We start from the raw sequence: 19,881 nt of genomic DNA, 5'->3' as shown, positions 1-19,881 counted from the left end.
CTTTCTTCTGTTAAGTGTGATCAGTCCACGGGTCATCATTACTTCTGGGATATTAACTGCTCCCCTACAGGAAGTGCAAGAGGATTCACCCAGCAGAGCTGTATATAGCTCCTCCCCTCTACGTCACTCCCAGTCATTCTCTTGCACCCAGCAACTAGATAGGTCGTGTGAGAGGACTATGGTGATTATACTTAGTTTTATATCTTCAATCAAAAGTTTGTTATTTTAAAATAGCACCGGAGTGTGTTATTACCTCTCTGGCAGACTTTGAGGAAGAATCTACCAGAGTTTTGCTATGATTTTAGCCGGAGTAGTTAAGATCATATTGCTGTTCTCGGCCATCTGAGGAGTGAGGTAAACTTCAGATCAGGGGACAGCGGGCAGATGAATCTGCATAGAGGTATGTAGCAGTTTTTATTTTCTGACAATGGAATTGATGAGAAAATCCTGCCATACCGATATAATGTCATGTATGTATACTTTACACTTCAGTATTCTGGGAGAATGGTACTTCACTAGAATTACACTGTAAGAAAGACATAAAGCTGTTTAATAACTAGAGATTATGTTTAACGTTTTTGCTGGAATGTAAAATCGTTTTCATTTGCTGAGGTACTGAGTGAATAAATGTTTGGGCACCATTTTTCCACTTGGCAGTTGCTTAAATCTGTTTTTTCTGTCAGTTTCTGTTCTCCCTCACTGCTGTGTGTGTGGGGGAGGGGCGCTTTTACTATGCATCAAATATTTCAGTCAGCAACTCATTGTATTCCCTGCATGATCTGGTTCATCTCTACAGAGCTCAGGGGTCTTCAAAACTTATTTTGAGGGAGGTAATTTCTCTCAGCAGAGCTGTGAGAATTATAGTTTGACTGAAATAAAAACTTTTATTCTGTAATTTGTTTCCTGCTTTCAGAAATTGTTATCTTTGCTAATGGGATTAAACCTTTGCTAAAGTTGTGTTGTTTACAAGGATTGAGGCTATAACTGTTTCAATTTATTAATTTTTAACTGTCATAGATCTTCTGTGCTTCTTAAAGGCACAGTACGTTTTAATATTATTCTATTTGAATTGTATTTCCAAGTTGCAAGTTTATTTGCTAGTGTGTTAAACATGTCTGATTCAGAAGATGATACCTGTGTCATTTGTTGCAATGCCAAAGTGGAGCCCAATAGAAATTTATGTACTAACTGTATTGATGCTACTTTAAATAAAAATCAATCTGTACAAATTGAACAAATTTCACCAAACAACGAGGGGAGAGTTATGCCGACTAACTCGCCTCACGTGTCAGTACCTACATCTCCCGCTCAGAGGGAGGTGCGTGATATTGTAGCGCCGAGTACAGCTGGGCGGCCATTACAAATCACATTACAGGATATGGCTACTGTTATGACTGAAGTTTTGGCTAAATTACCAGAACTAAAAGGTAAGCGTGATCACTCTGGGGTGAGAACAGAGTGCGCTGATAATATTAGGGCCATGTCAGACACTGCGTCACAGGTGGCAGAACATGAGGACGGAGAACTTCATTCTGTGGGTGACGGTTCTGATCCAAACAGACTGGATTCAGATATTTAAAATTTTAAATTTAAACTGGAAAACCTCCGTGTATTACTAGGGGAGGTGTTAGCGGCTCTGAATGATTGTAACACAGTTGCAATACCAGAGAAAATGTGTAGGTTGGATAAATATTTTGCGGTACCGACGAGTACTGAGGTTTTTCCTATACCTAAGAGACTTACTGAAATTGTTACTAAGGAGTGGGATAGACCCGGTGTGCCGTTCTCACCCCCTCCGATATTTAGAAAAATGTTTCCAATAGACGCCACCACAAGGGACTTATGGCAAACGGTCCCTAAGGTGGAGGGAGCAGTTTCTACTTTAGCTAAGCGTACCACTATCCCGGTGGAGGATAGCTGTGCTTTTTCAGATCCAATGGATAAAAAGTTAGAGGGTTACCTTAAGAAAATGTTTGTTCAACAAGGTTTTATATTGCAACCCCTTGCATGCATTGCGCCGATCACGGCTGCAGCGGCATTCTGGATTGAGTCTCTGGAAGAGAACATTGGTTCAGCTACTCTGGACGACATTACGGACAGGCTTAGAGTCCTTAAACTAGCTAATTCATTCATTTCGGAGGCCGTAGTACATCTTACTAAACTTACGGCGAAGAATTCAGGATTCGCCATTCAGGCACGCAGGGCGCTGTGGCTAAAATCCTGGTCAGCTGATGTTACTTCTAAGTCTAAATTGCTTAATATACCTTTCAAAGGGCAGACCTTATTCGGGCCCGGGTTGAAAGAGATTATCGCTGACATTACAGGAGGTAAAGGCCATGCCCTGCCTCAGGACAAAGCCAAAGCCAAGACTAGACAGTCTAGTTTTCGTTCCTTTCGTAATTTCAAAGCAGGAGCAGCATCAACTTCCTCTGCACCAAAACAGGAAGGAGCTGTTGCTCGCTACAGACAAGGCTGGAAACCTAACCAGTCCTGGAACAAGGGCAAGCAGACTAGGAAACCTGCTGCTGCCCCCAAAACAGCATGAATTGAGGGCCCCCGATCCGGGATCGGATCTAGTGGGGGGCAGACTTTCTCTCTTCGCCCAGGCTTGGGCAAGAGATGTTCAGGATCCCTGGGCGCTAGAGATAATATCTCAGGGATACCTTCTGGACTTCAAATACTCTCCTCCAAGAGAGAGATTTCATCTGTCAAGATTGTCAACAATCCAGACAAAGAAAGAGGCTTTTCTACGTTGCGTACAAGAGCTCTTGTTAATGGGAGTAATCCATCCAGTTCCACGATCGGAACAGGGACAGGGGTTTTACTCAAATCTGTTTGTGGTTCCCAAAAAAGAGGGAACTTTCAGACCAATCCTGGACTTAAAGATCCTAAACAAATTCCTAAGAGTTCCATCGTTCAAGATGGAGACTATTCGGACAATTTTACCTATGATCCAAGAGGGTCAGTACATGACCACTGTAGATTTAAAAGATGCTTACCTGCACATACCGATTCACAAAGATCATTACCGGTACCTAAGGTTTGCCTTCCTAGACAGGCATTACCAGTTTGTGGCTCTTCCATTCGGATTGGCTACAGCGCCAAGAATCTTCACAAAGGTTCTGGGTGCTCTTCTGGCGGTACTAAGACCGCGGGGAATCTCGGTAGCTCCATACCTAGACGACATTCTGATACAAGCTTCAAGCTTTCAAACTGCCAAATCTCATACAGAGTTAGTGCTGGCATTTCTAAGGTCACATGGATGGAAGGTGAACGAAAAGAAAAGTTCACTCGTTCCACTCACAAGAGTTCCCTTCCTGGGGACTCTTATAGATTCTGTAGAAATGAAGATTTACCTGACAGAGGACAGGCTATCAAGACTTCAAAGTGCTTGCCGCACTCTTCATTCCATTCAACACCCGTCAGTGGCTCAATGTATGGAGGTAATCGGCTTAATGGTAGCGGCAATGGACATGGTACCCTTTGCACGCTTACACCTCAGACCACTGCAACTGTGCATGCTAGGTCAGTGGAATGGGGATTACTCAGACTTATCCCCTTCTCTGAATCTGGATCAAGAGACCAGAAATTCTCTTCTATGGTGGCTTTCTCGGCCACACCTGTCCAGGGGGATGCCATTCAGCAGACCAGACTGGACAATTGTAACAACAGACGCCAGCCTTCTAGGTTGGGGTGCCGTCTGGAATTCCCTGAAGGCTCAGGGACTATGGAGTCAGGAGGAGAGTCTCCTGCCAATAAACATTCTGGAATTGAGAGCAGTTCTCAATGCCCTCCTGGCTTGGCCCCAGTTGACAACTCGAGGGGTTCATCAGGTTTCAGTCGGACAACATCACGACTGTAGCTTACATCAACCATCAGGGAGGGACAAGAAGCTCCCTAGCTATGATGGAAGTATCAAAGATAATTCGCTGGGCAGAGTCTCACTCTTGCCACCTGTCAGCAATCCACATCCCGGGAGTGGAGAACTGGGAGGCGGATTTCTTAAGTCGTCAGGCTTTTCATCCGGGGGAGTGGGAACTTCATCCGGAGGTCTTTGCCCAAATACTTCGACGTTGGGGCAAACCAGAGATAGATCTCATGGCGTCTCGACAGAACGCCAAGCTTCCTCGTTACGGGTCCAGATCCAGGGATCCAGGAGCAGTCCTGATAGATGCTCTGACAGCACCTTGGGACTTCAGGATGGCTTACGTGTTTCCACCCTTCCCGTTGCTTCCTCGATTGATAGCCAGAATCAAACAAGAGAGAGCATCAGTGATTCTAATAGCACCTGCGTGGCCACGCAGGACTTGGTATGCAGACCTGGTGGACATGTCATCCTGTCCGCCTTGGTCTCTACCTCTGAAACAGGACCTTCTGATACAGGGTCCCTTCAAACATCAAAATCTAACTTCTCTGAAGTTGACTGCTTGGAAATTGAACGCTTAATTTTATCAAGACGTGGGTTTTCTGAGTCAGTTATTAGTACCTTAATACAGACTAGGAAACCTGTTACCAGAAAGATTTACCATAAGATATGGCGTAAATACCTACATTGGTGTGAATCCAAAGGTTACTCTTGGAGTAAGGTTAGGATTCCTAGGATATTGTCTTTTCTACAAGAAGGTTTAGAAAAGGGTTTATCTGCTAGTTCATTAAAGGGACAGATCTCAGCTCTGTCCATTCTGTTACACAAACGTCTGTCAGAAGTTCCTGACGTCCAGGCTTTTTGTCAGGCTTTGGCCAGGATTAAGCCTGTGTTTAAAACTGTTGCTCCACCATGGAGTTTAAACCTTGTTCTTAATGTTTTACAGGGCGTTCCGTTTGAACCCCTTCATTCCATTGATATAAAGTTGTTATCTTGGAAAGTTCTATTTTTAATGGCTATTTCCTCGGCTCGAAGAGTCTCTGAATTATCAGCCTTACATTGTGATTCTCCTTATTTGATTTTTCATTCGGATAAGGTAGTCCTGCGTACTAAACCTGGGTTCTTACCTAAGGTAGTTACTAACAGGAATATCAATCAAGAGATTGTTGTTCCTTCTTTATGCCCAAATCCTTCTTCAAAGAAGGAACGTCTACTGCACAACCTGGATGTAGTCCGGGCTCTAAAATTTTACTTGCAGGCAACTAAGGAATTCCGACAAACGTCTTCTCTGTTTGTCATTTACTCTGGGCAGAGGAGAGGTCAAAAAGCTTCCGCTACCTCTCTTTCTTTTTGGCTTCGTAGCATAATTCGTTTAGCTTATGAGACTGCTGGACAGCAGCCCCCTGAAAGAATTACAGCTCATTCTACTAGAGCTGTGGCTTCCACTTGGGCCTTCAAGAATGAGGCCTCTGTTGAACAGATTTGCAAGGCTGCAACTTGGTCTTCGCTTCATACTTTTTCCAAATTTTACAAATTTGACACCTTTGCTTCATCGGAGGCTATTTTTGGGAGAAAGGTTCTTCAGGCAGTGGTTTCTTCTGTATAAAGAGTCTGCCTATCCCTCCCGTCATCCGTGTACTTTTGCTTTGGTATTGGTATCCCAGAAGTAATGATGACCCGTGGACTGATCACACTTAACAGAAGAAAACATAATTTATGCTTACCTGATAAATTCCTTTCTTCTGTAGTGTGATCAGTCCACGGCCCGCCCTGTTTTTAAGGCAGGTAAATATTTTTTAATTTATACTCCAGTCACCACTTCACCCTTGGCTTTTCCTTTCTCGTTGGTCCTTGGTCGAATGACTGGGAGTGACGTAGAGGGGAGGAGCTATATGCAGCTCTGCTGGGTGAATCCTCTTGCACTTCCTGTAGGGGAGCAGTTAATATCCCAGAAGTAATGATGACCCGTGGACTGATCACACTACAGAAGAAAGGAATTTATCAGGTAAGCATAAATTATGTTTTTACCTTACCAGCCCTAAACAGGGCCCTTTGCGGGGCATGCCCCAAGAATTTCAGCTCTTTTGCCTGTAAAAAAAAACATACAATACCCCCCCCCCAACATTACAACCCACCACCCACATACCCCTAATCTAACCCAAACCCCCTTAAATAAACCTAACACTAAGCCCCTGAAGATCTTCCTACCTTGTCTTCACCATCCAGGTTCACCGATCCGTCCTGAAGAGCTCCTCCGATGTCCTGATCCAAGCCCAAGCGGGGGGCTGAAGAGGTCCATGATCCGGTCAAAGTCTTCATCCAAGCGGGGCAGAAGAGGATCTTCCATCCGATTGAAGTCTTCATCCAGGCGGCATCTTCTATGGTCTTCTATCCGGAGCGAAGCGGCAGGATCCTGAAGACCTCCAGCGCGGAACATCCATCCGGCCCGACGACTGAACGACGAATGACTGTTCCTTTAAGGGACGTCATCCAAGATGGCGTCCCTCGAATTCCGATTGGCTGATAGGATTCTATCAGCCAATCGGAATTAAGGTAGGAATTTTCTGATTGGCTGATGGAATCAGCCAATCAGAATCAAGTTCAATCCGATTGGCTGATCCAATCAGCCTATCAGATTGAGCTCGCATTCTATTGGCTGATCGGAACAGCCAATAGAATGCGAGCTCAATCTGATTGGCTGATCGGATCAGCCAATCGGATTGAACTTGATTCTGATTGGCTGATTCCATCAGCCAATCAGAAAATTCCTACCTTAATTCCGATTGGCTGATAGAATCCTATCAGCCAATCGGAATTCGAGGGACGCCATCTTGGATGACGTCCCTTAAAGGAACAGTCATTCGTCGTTCAGTCGTCGGGCCGGATGGATGTTCCGCGCTGGAGGTCTTCAGGATCCTGCCGCTTCGCTCCGGATAGAAGACCATAGAAGATGCCGCCTGGATGAAGACTTCAATCGGATGGAAGATCCTCTTCTGCCCCGCTTGGATGAAGACTTTGACCGGATCATGGACCTCTTCAGCCCCCCGCTTGGGCTTGGATCAGGACATCGGAGGAGTTCTTCAGGACGGATCGGTGAACCTGGATGGTGAAGACAAGGTAGGAAGATCTTCAGGGGCTTAGTGTTAGGTTTATTTAAGGGGGGTTTGGGTTAGATTAGGGGTATGTGGGTGGTGGGTTGTAATGTTGGGGGGGGGTATTGTATGTTTTTTTTTACAGGCAAAAGAGCTGAAATTCTTGGGGCATGCCCCGCAAAGGGCCCTGTTCAGGGCTGGTAAGGTAAAAGAGCTTTTACCTTTTTTAATTTAGAATAGGGTAGGGAATTTTTTATTTTGGGGGGCTTTGTTATTTTATTAGGGGGCTTAGAGTAGGTGTAGTTAGTTTAAAATTGTTGTAATATTTTTCTTATGTTTGTAAATATTTTTTTATTTTTTGTAACTTAGTTCTTTTTTATTTTTTGTACTTTAGCTAGTTTATTTAATTGTATTTATTTGTAGGAATTGTGTTTAATTAATTTATTGATAGTGTAGTGTTAGGTTAATTGTAGGTAATTGTAGGTAGTTTATTTAATTAATTTATTGATAGGGTAGTGTTAGGTTTAATTATATCTTAGGTTAGGATTTATTTTACAGGTAAATTTGTTATTATTTTAACTAGGTAACTATTAAATAGCTATTGTACCTGGTTAAAATAAATACCAAGTTGCCTGTAAAATAAATATTAATCCTAAAATAGCTATAATATAATTATAATTTATATTGTAGCTATATTAGGATGTATTTTACAGGTAAGTATTTAGCTTTAAATAGGAATAATTTATTTAATAAGAGTTAATTTATTTCGTTAGATTTAAATTATATTTAACTTAGGGGGGTGTTAGTGTTAGGGTTAGACTTAGCTTTAGGGGTTAATCCATTTATTATAGTAGCGGTGAGCTCCGGTCGTCAGATTAGGGGTTAATAATTGAAGTTAGGTGTCGGCGATGTTAGGGAGGGCAGATTAGGGGTTAATACTATTTATGATAGGGTTAGTGAGGCGGATTAGGGGTTAATAACTTTATTATAGTAGCGCTCAGGTCCGCTCGGCAGATTAGGGGTTAATAAGTGTAGGCAGGTGTCGGCGACGTTGTGGGGGGCAGATTAGGGGTTAATAAATATAATATAGGGGTCGGCGATGTTAAAGCAGCAGATTAGGGGTACATAGGGATAACGTAGGTTGCGGCGGTTTACGGAGCGGCAGATTAGGGGTTAAAAAAAATATGCAGGGGTCAGCGATAGCGGGAGCGGCAGATTAGGGGTTAATAAGTGTAAGGCTAGGGGTGTTTAGACTCGGGGTACATGTTAGAGTGTTAGGTGCAGACGTAGGAAGTGTTTCCCCATAGGAAACAATGGGGCTGCGTTAGGAGCTGAACGCTGCTTTTTTGCAGGTGTTAGGTTTTTTTTCAGCTCAAACAGCCCCATTGTTTTCTATGGGGGAATCGTGCACGAGCACGTTTTTGAGGCTGGCCGCGTCCGTAAGCAACTCTGGTATCGAGAGTTGCATTTGCGGTAAAAATGCTCTACGCTCCTTTTTTGGAGCCTAACGCAGCATTTGTTTGAACTCTCGATACCAGAGTTAAATTTATGGTGCGGCCAGAAAAAAGCCTGCGGAGCGTTAACAGCCCTTCTACCGCCAAACTCCAAATCTAGGCCTATGCATGGTATTGGCCCTTTCCACTTCCTCCCATTACACATGGTTTGCCATGTTACTTGTTCAGAGGATGATTGCCTGGTATTTCACGGCTGGACTGACCTTACTAAGCGGGATCAGACTGATATACTTCAGGAAAGTTCTCTTCTGTGGAAGGCACAATTGGGCTAAAAGAGGCTGCTCCCTGGTGCTAACTTGCCATAGAACAAGCTACTGAGATGTTGTTTGTTCCTGGTAGGGCACTTCTCTTTCTGTATGCTTTGGGCATAAATGTCTTATTATTTCATGTAAGATGTTTAAGTATCTTTTCATCTGATGGTTATGTAGATCACTCTATTCCACTGGTTTTCAAACCTGTCCTCAGGCCTCCCTAACAAGCCACATTTTGAGGATATCTGAACTGTGAAATAATCACCTGATTAGTAAACATGGTTATTTGACCTGCTCTCTTCCAAGGTAATCCTGAAAACCTGGCCTGTTGGGGAGGCCTGAGGACACAAGAAAAGAGATGTCGCTTAAGTCATGGATAGCAAACATTTCCAAGAATAGGCGCTTGCCTTCTGTGATGTTGAACATAAGTTTCTATGTGGCTCTAGTTTAAAAGCAATTATCAAGAGGATTGTATGTCCTTCATCTCAAGGCTCTCAACTATCTTATCAAATGTACCTTCTTCAAGATGAAATCACATTGTTCATCCTTTGAGTGTTGAAACCAAAAAAATGCATGTCTACTTTATATCTAAGTGATGCATGTATGTTTATATTTTCCCTAACTTGCACTGCCAACTTTTCTATAGAAAGCACAAAAACAGAGGGCACACCTGTCTGGTGCCGTTATATATCTGAAAATTGTTAGACAGGATACCGTTGGCTTTTACCGAGCTGAAGGGCTCCCATATACACTAAAGATTTTTTTTTTACCATTATAAAAATCCCGAAACCAAATCTGACAAGGCATGCCCTGAGGAACCCCCAGTCCAGACGATCAAATGCTTTCTCAGCATCTGTAGATATCAGGACTGTGGGCTCTCCAGCCCTTTTAACCTGTTCTATAAGATGTAAAGTCCTTAGTGTTATGCCTAGCCTCTCGGCCAGGGACAAACCCTGATTGGTCTACATGGATTAATTTGGGCAAAATAGAGTTTATAAGTTTGGATAGAATTTTTGTGAAAAGTTTTATGTCCGTATTGAGTGATGATATAGGCCTATAATTTCCCACTAGTCTGGGATATTTCCCCAATTTAGGTAATACTGTAATATGCGCTTCTAAAGATTGTGTGGGCCAACTGGTATCTGTGTCAATTGTATGAAACATGGAGGTGAGGTGCGGGGCTAGTATGTGCTTAAACTGCTTGTAATAGGCATTAGAAAACCCGCCTGGGCTTTTATTGAGTGTCAATTTCTCTATAGCTGACAGGACTTTCTGTGTAGTGATGGGGTCTTCCATGGCTTTGGCTATGTCCGACAGGATTATAGGTAAATCAATGTCGCTAAGGTAAGTAAATATTGAATCTGGACCATCTGCTGCCTCTAGTCGTGGGAGATTATACAGTTTTTTTATAATAATAATTTCTAAATTGTTTTATACTTTGAGAGTCTTGTACTGAATTGCCTGCAGATTGATTTATTCTATATATTTGTGAATTGGTTCTTTTCACCCTGAGCAACCTTGCTAAAAGAGTGCCTGCTTTGTTGGATTCTGCAAAGTATAACTTCCTAAGGAGATCAATTTTCCAAACAAATCCTCAGACAAAAGTAACTTTTTAGTGTTTTCAAATAGATTTAGTATCCATCAATCTTTCTCAGAGCAGAAAAGATTAAAATTGCTGTCAGCTTACCTAAAACTTCAGTCTGTCTTGTTTCACTCTGTGGCTTTGTGTATGGAAGTCCTAGGTCTCATGATTGCAGATTTAGATGCAATTCTATTTGCTTATTTTTACATGAGACCTCTTCAGCTTTGTATGCTGAGTCAATGATGAAGAGATTATACTTGGCTCTCTCAAAGGATATTTTTGGATTCCAGTACAAGTCAGGGTCTCTTACTACGTGGCTAGATCATCAGTTTATTATTCAGGTGGCTTCTTGAGCTCATCCTACCTGGACTGTGATCACTACAGATGCAAGTCTCTCAGGCTTGGGAGCTGTTTGGGTGTCAGCACAGGGAGTTTGGAAGCCTCTGGACGGGAGGTTACCAATCAATGTTTCTTTCATGTAATTAGCAAGAGTCCATGAGCTAGTGACGTATGGGATATACATTCCTACCAGGAGGGGCAAAGTTTCCCAAACCTCAAAATGCCTATAAATACACCCCTCACCACACCCACAATTCAGTTTTACAAACTTTGCCTCCTATGGAGGTGGTGAAGTAAGTTTGTGCTAGATTCTACGTTGATATGCGCTCCGCAGCAAGTTGGAGCCCGGTTTTCCTCTCAGCGTGCAGTGAATGTCAGAGGGATGTGAGGAGAGTATTGCCTATTTGAATGCAGTGATCTCCTTCTACGGGGTCTATTTCATAGGTTCTCTGTTATCGGTCGTAGAGATTCATCTCTTACCTCCCTTTTCAGATCGACGATATACTCTTATTTATATACCATTACCTCTGCTGATTTTCGTTTCAGTACTGGTTTGGCTTTCTACAAACATGTAGATGAGTGTCCTGGGGTAAGTAAATCTTATTTTCTGTGACACTCTAAGCTATGGTTGGGCACTTTATTTATAAAGTTCTAAATATATGTATTCAAACATTTATTTGCCTTGACTCAGAATGTTCAACATTCCTTATTTTCAGACAGTCAGTTTCATATTTGGGATAATGCATTTGAATCAATCATTTTTTCTTACCTTAAAAATTTGACTTTTTTTCCCTGTGGGCTGTTAGGCTCGCGGGGGCTGAAAATGCTTCATTTTATTGCGTCATTCTTGGCGCGGACTTTTTTGGCGCAAAAAATCTTTTCTGTTTCCGGCGTCATACGTGTCGCCGGAAGTTGCGTCATTTTTTGACGTCCTTTTGCGCCAAAAATGTCGGCGTTCCGGATGTGGCATCATTTTTGGCGTCGCTTTTGTCTCCACATTATTTCAGTCTCATTTTTTCTTTGCTTCTGGTTACTAGAAGCTTGTTTATTGGCATTTTTTCCCATTCCTGAAACTGTCATTTAAGGAATTTGATCAATTTTGCTTTATATGTTGTTTTTTCTCTTACATATTGCAAGATGTCTCACGTTGCATCTGAGTCAGAAGATACTTCAGGAAAATCGCTGTCTAGTGCTGGAACTACCAAAGCTAAGTGTATCTGCTGTAAACTTTTGGTAGCTATTCCTCCGGCTGTTGTTTGTATTAATTGTCATGACAAACTTGTTAAAGCAGATAATATTTCCTTTAGTAATGTACCATTGCCTGTTGCAGTTCCCTCAACATCTAAGGTGCAGAATGTTCCTGATAACATAAGAGATTTTGTTTCTGAATCCATCAAGAAGGCTATGTCTGTTATTTCTCCTTCTAGTAAATATAAAAAATCTTTTAAAACTTCTCTCTCTACAGATTAATTTTTAAATGAACATCATCATTCTGATTCTGATGACTCTTCTGGTTCAGAGGATTCTGTCTCAGAGATTGATGCTGATAAATCTTCATATTTATTTAAAATGGAATTTATTCGTTCTTTACTTAAAGAAGTACTAATTGCTTTAGAAATAGAGGATTCTGGTCCTCTTGATACTAATTCTAAACGTTTAGATAAGGTGTTTAAATCTCCTGTGGTTATTCCAGAAGTTTTTCCTGTTCCTAATGCTATTTCTGAAGTAATTTCCAGAGAATGGGATAAATTGGGTAATTCATTTACTCCTTCTAAATGTTTTTAAGCAATTATATCCTGTGCCGTCTGACAGATTAGAATTTTGGGACAAAATCCCTAAAGTCGATGGGGCTATTTCTACCCTTGCTAAACGTACTACTATTGCTACGTCAGATGGTACTTCGTTTAAAGATCCTTTAGATAGGAAAATTGAATCCTTTCTAAGAAAAGCTTATCTGTGTTCAGGTAATCTTCTTAGACCTGCTATATCTTTGGCTGATGTTGCTGCAGCTTCAACTTTTTGGTTGGAGACTTTAGCACAACAAGTAACAGATCATGATTCTCATAATATTATTATTCTTCTTCAGCATGCTAATAATTTTATCTGTGATGCCATTTTTGATATTATCAGAGTTGATGTCAGGTTTATGTCTCTAGCTATTTTAGCTAGAAGAGCTTTATGGCTTAAAACTTGGAATGCTGATATGGCTTCTAAATCAACTCTACTTTCCTTTTCTTTCCAGGGTAACAAATTATTTGGTTCTCAGTTGGATTCCATGATCTCAACTGTTACTGGTGGGAAAGGAACTTTTTACCACAGGATAAAAAATCTATTGGTAAAAACAGGGCTAATAATCGTTTTCGTTCCTTTCGTTTCAACAAAGAACAAAAGCCTGATCCTTCATCCTCAGGAGCAGTTTCAGTTTGGAAACCATCTCCAGTCTGGAATAAATCCAAGCCTTGTAGAAAAGCAAAGCCTGCTTCTAAGTCCACATGAAGGTGCGGCCCTCATTCCAGCTCAGCTGGTAGGGGGCAGGTTACGTTTTTTCAAAGAAATTTGGATCAATTCTGTTCACAATCTTTGGATTCAGAACATTGTTTCAGAAGGGTACAGAATTGGTTTCAAGATGAGACCTCCTGCAAAGAGATTTTTTCTTTCCCGTGTCCCAGTAAATCCAGTGAAAGCTCAAGCATTTCTGAATTGTATTTCAGATCTAGAGTTGGCTGGAGTAATTATGCCAGTTCCAGTTCTGGAACAGGGGATGGGGTTTTATTCAAATCTCTTCATTGTACCAAAGAAGGAGAATTCCTTCAGACCAGTTCTGGATCTAAAAATATTGAATCGTTATGTAAGGATACCAACGTTCAAAATGGTAACTGTAAGGACTATCTTGCCTTTTGTTCAGCAAGGGTATTTTATGTCCACAATAGATTTACAGGATGCATATCTGCATATTCCGATTCATCCAGATCATTATCAGTTCCTGAGATTCTCTTTTCTGGACAAGCATTACCAGTTTGTGGCTCTGCCGTTTGGCCTAGCTACAGCTCCAAGAATTTTTACAAAGGTTCTCGGTGCCCTTCTGTCTGTAATCAGAGAACAGGGTATTGTGGTATTTCCTTATTTGGACGATATCTTGGTACTTGCTCAGTCTTTACATTTAGCAGAATCTCATACGAATCGACTTGTGTTGTTTCTTCAAGATCATGGTTGGAGGATCAATTCACCAAAAAGTTCATTGATTCCTCAGACAAGGGTAACCTTTCTGGGTTTCCAGATAGATTCAGTGTCCATGACTCTGTCTTTAACAGACAAGAGACGTCTAAAATTGATTTCAGCTTGTCGAAACCTTCAGTCACAATCATTCCCTTCGGTAGCCTTATGCATGGAAATTCTAGGTCTTATGACTGCTGCATCGGACGCGATCCCCTTTGCTCGTTTTCACATGCGACCTCTTCAGCTCTGTATGCTGAATCAATGGTGCAAGGATTACACAAAGATATCTCAATTAATATCTTTAAAACCGATTGTACGACACTCTCTAACGTGGTGGACAGATCACCATCGTTTAATTCAGGGGGCTTCTTTTGTGCTTCCGACCTGGACTGTAATTTCAACAGATGCAAGTCTCACAGGTTGGGGAACTGTGTGAGGCTCTCTGACGGCACAAGGAGTTTGGGAATCTCAGGAGGTGAGATTACCGATCAATATTTTGGAACTCCGTGCAATTTTCAGAGCTCTTCAGTCTTGGCCTCTTCTGAAGAGAGAATCGTTCATTTGTTTTCAGACAGACAATGTCACTACTGTGGCATACATCAATCATCAAGGAGGGACTCACAGTCCTCTGGCTATGAAAGAAGTATCTCGAATTCTGGTTTGGGCGGAATCCAGCTCCTGTCTAATCTCTGCGGTTCATATCCCAGGTATAGACAATTGGGAAGCGGATTATCTCAGTCGCCAAACGTTGCATCCGGGCGAATGGTCTCTTCACCCAGAGGTATTTCTTCAGATTGTTCAAATGTGGGAGCTTCCAGAAATAGATCTGATGGCGTCTCATCTAAACAAGAAACTTCCCAGGTATCTGTCCAGATCCCGGGATCCTCAGGCGGAAGCAGTGGATGCATTATCACTTCCTTGGAAGTATCATCCTGCTTATATCTTTCCGCCTCTAGTTCTTCTTCCAAGAGTAATCTCCAAGATTCTGAAGGAATGCTCGTTTGTTCTGCTGGTAGCTCCGGCATGGCCTCACAGGTTTTTGGTATGCGGATCTTGTCCGGATGGCCTCTTGCCATCCGTGGACTCTTCCGCTACGACCAGACCTTCTGTCGCAAGGTCCTTTTTTTCCATCAGGATCTCAAATCCTTAAATATAAAGGTATGGAGATTGAACGCTTGATTCTTGGTCAAAGAGGTTTCTCTGACTCTGTGATTAATACTATGTTACAGGCTCGTAAATCTGTATCCAGAGAGATATATTATAGAGTCTGGAAGACTTATATTTCTTGGTGTCTTTCTCATCATTTTTCTTGGCATTCTTTTAGAATTCCGAGAATTTTACAGTTTCTTCAGGATGGTTTAGATAAAGGTTTATCCGCAAGTTCTTTGAAAGGACAAATCTCTGCTCTTTCTGTTCTTTTTCACAGAACGATTGCTAATCTTCCTGATATTCATTGTTTTGTACAAGCTTTGGTTCGTATAAAACCTGTCATTAAGTCAATTTCTCCTCCTTGGAGTTTGAATTTGGTTCTGGGGGCTCTTCAAGCTCCTCTGTTTGAACCTATGCATTCATTGGACATTAAATTACTTTCTTGGAAAGTTTTGTTCCTTTTGGCAATCTCTTCTGCCAGAAGAGTTTCTGAATTATCTGCTCTTTCTTGTGAGTCTCCTTTTCTGATTTTTCATCAGGATAAGGCAGTGTTGCGAACTTCTTTTGAATTTTTACCTAAAGTTGTGAATTCTAACAACATTAGTAGTGAAATTGTGGTTCCTTCATTATGTCCTAATCCTAAGAATTCTAAGGAGAAATCATTGCATTCTTTGGATGTTGTTAGAGCTTTGAAATATTATGTTGAAGCTACTAAGTCTTTCCGAAAGACTTCTAGTTTATTTGTTATCTTTTCTGGTTCTAGAAAAGGCCAGAAAGCTTCTGCCATTTCTTTGGCATCTTGGTTGAAATCTTTAATTCATCTTGTCTATGTTGAGTCGGGTAAATCTCCGCCTCAAAGGATTACAGCTCATTCTACTAGGTCAGTTTCTACTTCCTGGGCGTTTAGGAATGAAGCTTCGATTGATCAGATTTGCAAAGCAGCAACTTGGTCCTCTTTGCATACTTTTACTAAATTCTACCATTTTGATGTATTTTCTTCTTCTGAAGCAGTTTTTGGTAGAAAAGTACTTCAGGCAGCGGTTTCAGTTTGAATCTTCTGCTTATGTTTTTCATTAAACTTTATTTTGGGTGTGGATTATTTTCAGCAGGAATTGGCTGTCTTTATTTTATCCCTCCCTCTCTAGTGACTCTTGCGTGGAAAGATCCACATCTTGGGTAATCATTATCCCATACGTCACTAGCTCATGGACTCTTAGTAATTACATGAAAGAAAACATAATTTATGTAAGAACTTACCTGATAAATTCATTTCTTTCATATTAGCAAGAGTCCATGAGGCCCGCCCTTTTTTTTGGGGTGGTTATGATTTTTGTATAAAGCACAATTATTCCAATTCCTTATTTTATATGCTTTCGCACTTTTTATCACCCCACTTCTTGGCTATTCGTTAAACTGAATTGTGGGTGTGGTGAGGGGTGTATTTATAGGCATTTTGAGGTTTGGGAAACTTTGCCCCTCCTGGTAGGAATGTATATCCCATTCGTCACTAGTTCATGGACTCTTGCTAATATGAAAGAAATGAATTTATCAGGTAAGTTCTTACATAAATTATGTTTTTAGAACTCTGTGCAATTGTCAGGCTCATCAAGCTTGGCCTCTGTTGAAAAGAGTCTCATCTCTGTTTCCAGACAGATAATGTCACAGCAGTAGCTTATGGCAACTATCATTAGGGAACTCACAGTTCCCTGGCAATGATGGAGGTGTCTTGAATTTTCTCATGGGCAGAAACCAATTCTTGTCTAGTCTCTGCAGTTCATATTCCAGGGGTGAACTTCCTTCTGTTATAATTCTCTATCACCTCCTCTCCTAGGGATACCAATATGGTCAATGATCTGAAACCTCAGTTGGCAATCTCTGGTCCGTATTAAACCTGTAATCAAGCCACTTTCTCCTCCATGGAATCTTAACTTGGTGTTAAGGGTTTTGCAGGCTTCTCCTTTTGAACCTATGCCTAAGATGGACATTAAACTATTTTCTTGGAGTGTTATTTATTTTGGCTATTTTGTCTGCTCTTAAATGTGATCCTCCTTATCTGATTTTTCAGCAGGATAAGGCTGTTTTAAGGACCTCATTTGATGTTCTGTTTAAAGTTTTTTCTTCAGACAACATTAGCAGAGAGATTGTTGTTCCTTCTTTGTGTGCTAATCCTAAGAATGCTTCAGAGAGATCTTTGCATTCTTTGGATGTTGTTAGGGCTTTGAAGTATTACATTGATGCTACTAAGGACTTTAGACAAACGTCTAGTTTGTTCATTCTTTTTTCTGGCCAGAGGAATGGTCAGAAAGCTTCTGCTGTTTCTTTGGCCTCTTGTTTGAAACTTTTGATTCACAAAGCTTACTTTGATGCAGGTCACCCTCCACCGCAGTGGATTACTGTTCATTCTACTAGGCCAGTTGCCACTTCTTGGGCTTTCAAGAATGAGGCTTCAGTTGATCAGATTTGCAAGGCAGCTACTTGGTCTTCTTTGCATTTAACAAAATTCTACTGTTTAGATTTTTTTGCCTGTTTGATATATTTAAGTGCATTAAAAAAAACAATCTTATTGGGGTTGTGGATTTAAATGGACACTGAACCCAATTTTTTTATTTTGTGATTCAGATAGAGCATGCAATTTTACGCAACTTTCTAATTTACTCCTATTATCTATTTTTCTTCGTTCTCTTGCTATCTTATTTTGAAAAAGAAGGCATCTAAACTTTTTTTTTAATTTAGAACTCTCGACAGCACTTTTTTATTGGTGGATGAATTTATCCACCAATCAGCAAGAACAACCTAGGTTGTTCACCAAAAATGCGCTGGCATCTAAACTTACATTCTTGATTACAAATAAAGATACAAAGAGAATGAAGAAAATTTGATAATAGGAGTAAATTAGAATGTTGCTTAAAATTCCATGCTCTATCTGAATCACAAAAGAAAAAATGTGGGTTCAGTGTCCCTGTAATTTGTCAGTGGAATTTTTTTTTTTTTAAGTCCCTCCCTTTATGTTATTACTCATTGACTCCACAGCTTGGGTACTAGTTCCCAAGAGTAATGGATTGTGCACTCTCACCACCAGTATGAATGAAAACATAATTTATGCTTACCTGATAAATTCATTTCATTAATGGTGGTGAGAGTTCCCTTTATGTTTTTAGGGGTAGTTTTTTCTTCAGCACATCTTTTTTCCTTGCTTCTTTTATGGCTCTTATTCCTTTTTCTTGCCTCACTTTGCTTGGCTATATGTGAAACTGATGTATTTGTGAGGTGGGAGGGGTTTTATAGAGCTCTTGGGGTTTGGGAATTTTTGCCTCTTCCTAGTGGTAGAGAAGAGTAAGTCCCAAGAGTAATGGATTGTGGACTCTCACCACCATGTATATGTGTGTGTACATGTGTGTGTGTGTGTATAAATATATATATATATATATATATATATATATATATGTGTATATATATATATATATATATATATATGTGTATATATATATATATATATATATATGTGTGTATGTATATATATATATATATATATATATATATATATATATATATATATATATATAATTAAGTAAAATTATGAAATTCCCATAAATTCCCCTATTAAATGATTGTAAGATGTAATTTTTAATGAAGACTTTCTTCAAGTAGAAAATGAAGCAAACTCTGTCCTTCACAGCTCCAAAGCAAGGTATCTTAAGCCACCGTTAAATCCATGGACTTAAGAAGATTCAAAGTAGAGACAACTTTTAAGATCCCTCACTCGCCCCCTTAATCATGATTTAGGGCCGAGTGAGGGCCTGAAATGTTGTCATTCTAAGGTGGACCTAGATGGGCAAATAAAGGTTTATTTTAGGTGACTTTCATGGCTAGACTTATTATTTTGATTATACTTTCTATGAAGTGGTAATCCCTGTCCATGTCTGAATTAAGATAATCAAGAGAGGTGCTGTGTCTTTGCATCTTTGTAAATCCATGGATTTAGCTGTAGCTTTAGATACCTTGAAATCCAAAGCAAAACAGCAGCACTCCAGAAAATTAATATTTACCAGTTCTTTATTGCAGCATAAGTACAACAGCAGCTCGGACTACAGGTCCTTAATCATGCTGTAGCTTTAGATACCTTACCTTGGAGCTCAAGATGATACAATAGTTGTCAAATACAGTACAAATCTATTAACAGAACAGTTTTGGGATGGCCTGTAGTGCTGAATGAAATTATGTAAATATTTTATATTTGCCTTGTTTTTTTTTTTATAGAATGTATATATTTGGTGGCTGGATCCCCCACACAATGCATGACGCAAATTCTACTCATCAAGATCAGCAGTGGAAGTGTACCAGCTCCTTTTCATACATGGATCTGGGTTTGTAGTACTTTTCATTAACAATGGTAATGAGCATGCTGATATTTGGAAAGTTAACTCAAGAAAATGTTTTAGAATTTAAAAAAAATTTAAAAACTTAACTTAATCTAGCCCACTATTGGTAATGATGCCTTAGCGCAGTAATTTCTTTTTTTTAAAAAATAAAGATGTCCATATCTTTAATGTTAAACCCCCTTTATTTAGTATGTTACAAAAAATGTTTTCCTTTTTTTTTACACCATAGACACTACAGAGTGGGTTACTATAATGACAGACTGTCAGGAAGCCAATAAAAATTGTCCACCACCAAGAGCAGGCCATTGTGCAGTGGTGATTGGCAAACGCCTGTATATTTGGAGTGGAAGGGATGGTTACAGAAAGGCATGGAATTATCAAGTTTGTTGTAATGATCTGTGGTACATTGATACTGGTAGGTTATAACATATGTCAACTTTACAGATTTAAAAAGAAAAAAATAAGTTTATGTATGTTTTTTGCACTTCTTTTTT

The 19,881-nt window shown here is 40.3% G+C and overlaps 1 protein-coding gene across 1 annotated transcript in view; it reads left to right on the top strand.

Moving 5' to 3' along the window:
- The window catches only part of HCFC2 (host cell factor C2), a 268,454-nt gene that overhangs the window by 71,154 nt on the left and 177,419 nt on the right, over window positions 1–19,881 (top strand). Inside the window, exons 6-7 of the mRNA XM_053716965.1 lie at window positions 19,266–19,372; window positions 19,617–19,802. Of these exons, the coding sequence (XP_053572940.1) occupies window positions 19,266–19,372; window positions 19,617–19,802 (293 nt within the window). The remainder of the gene's footprint in view (window positions 1–19,265; window positions 19,373–19,616; window positions 19,803–19,881) is intronic.

This window comes from Bombina bombina, chromosome 6 (genome assembly GCF_027579735.1).
Source record: "Bombina bombina isolate aBomBom1 chromosome 6, aBomBom1.pri, whole genome shotgun sequence".
In the NCBI taxonomy this organism is placed as follows: Eukaryota; Metazoa; Chordata; class Amphibia; order Anura; family Bombinatoridae; genus Bombina; species Bombina bombina.
This window is presented reverse-complemented; position numbering and strand designations above follow the sequence as displayed.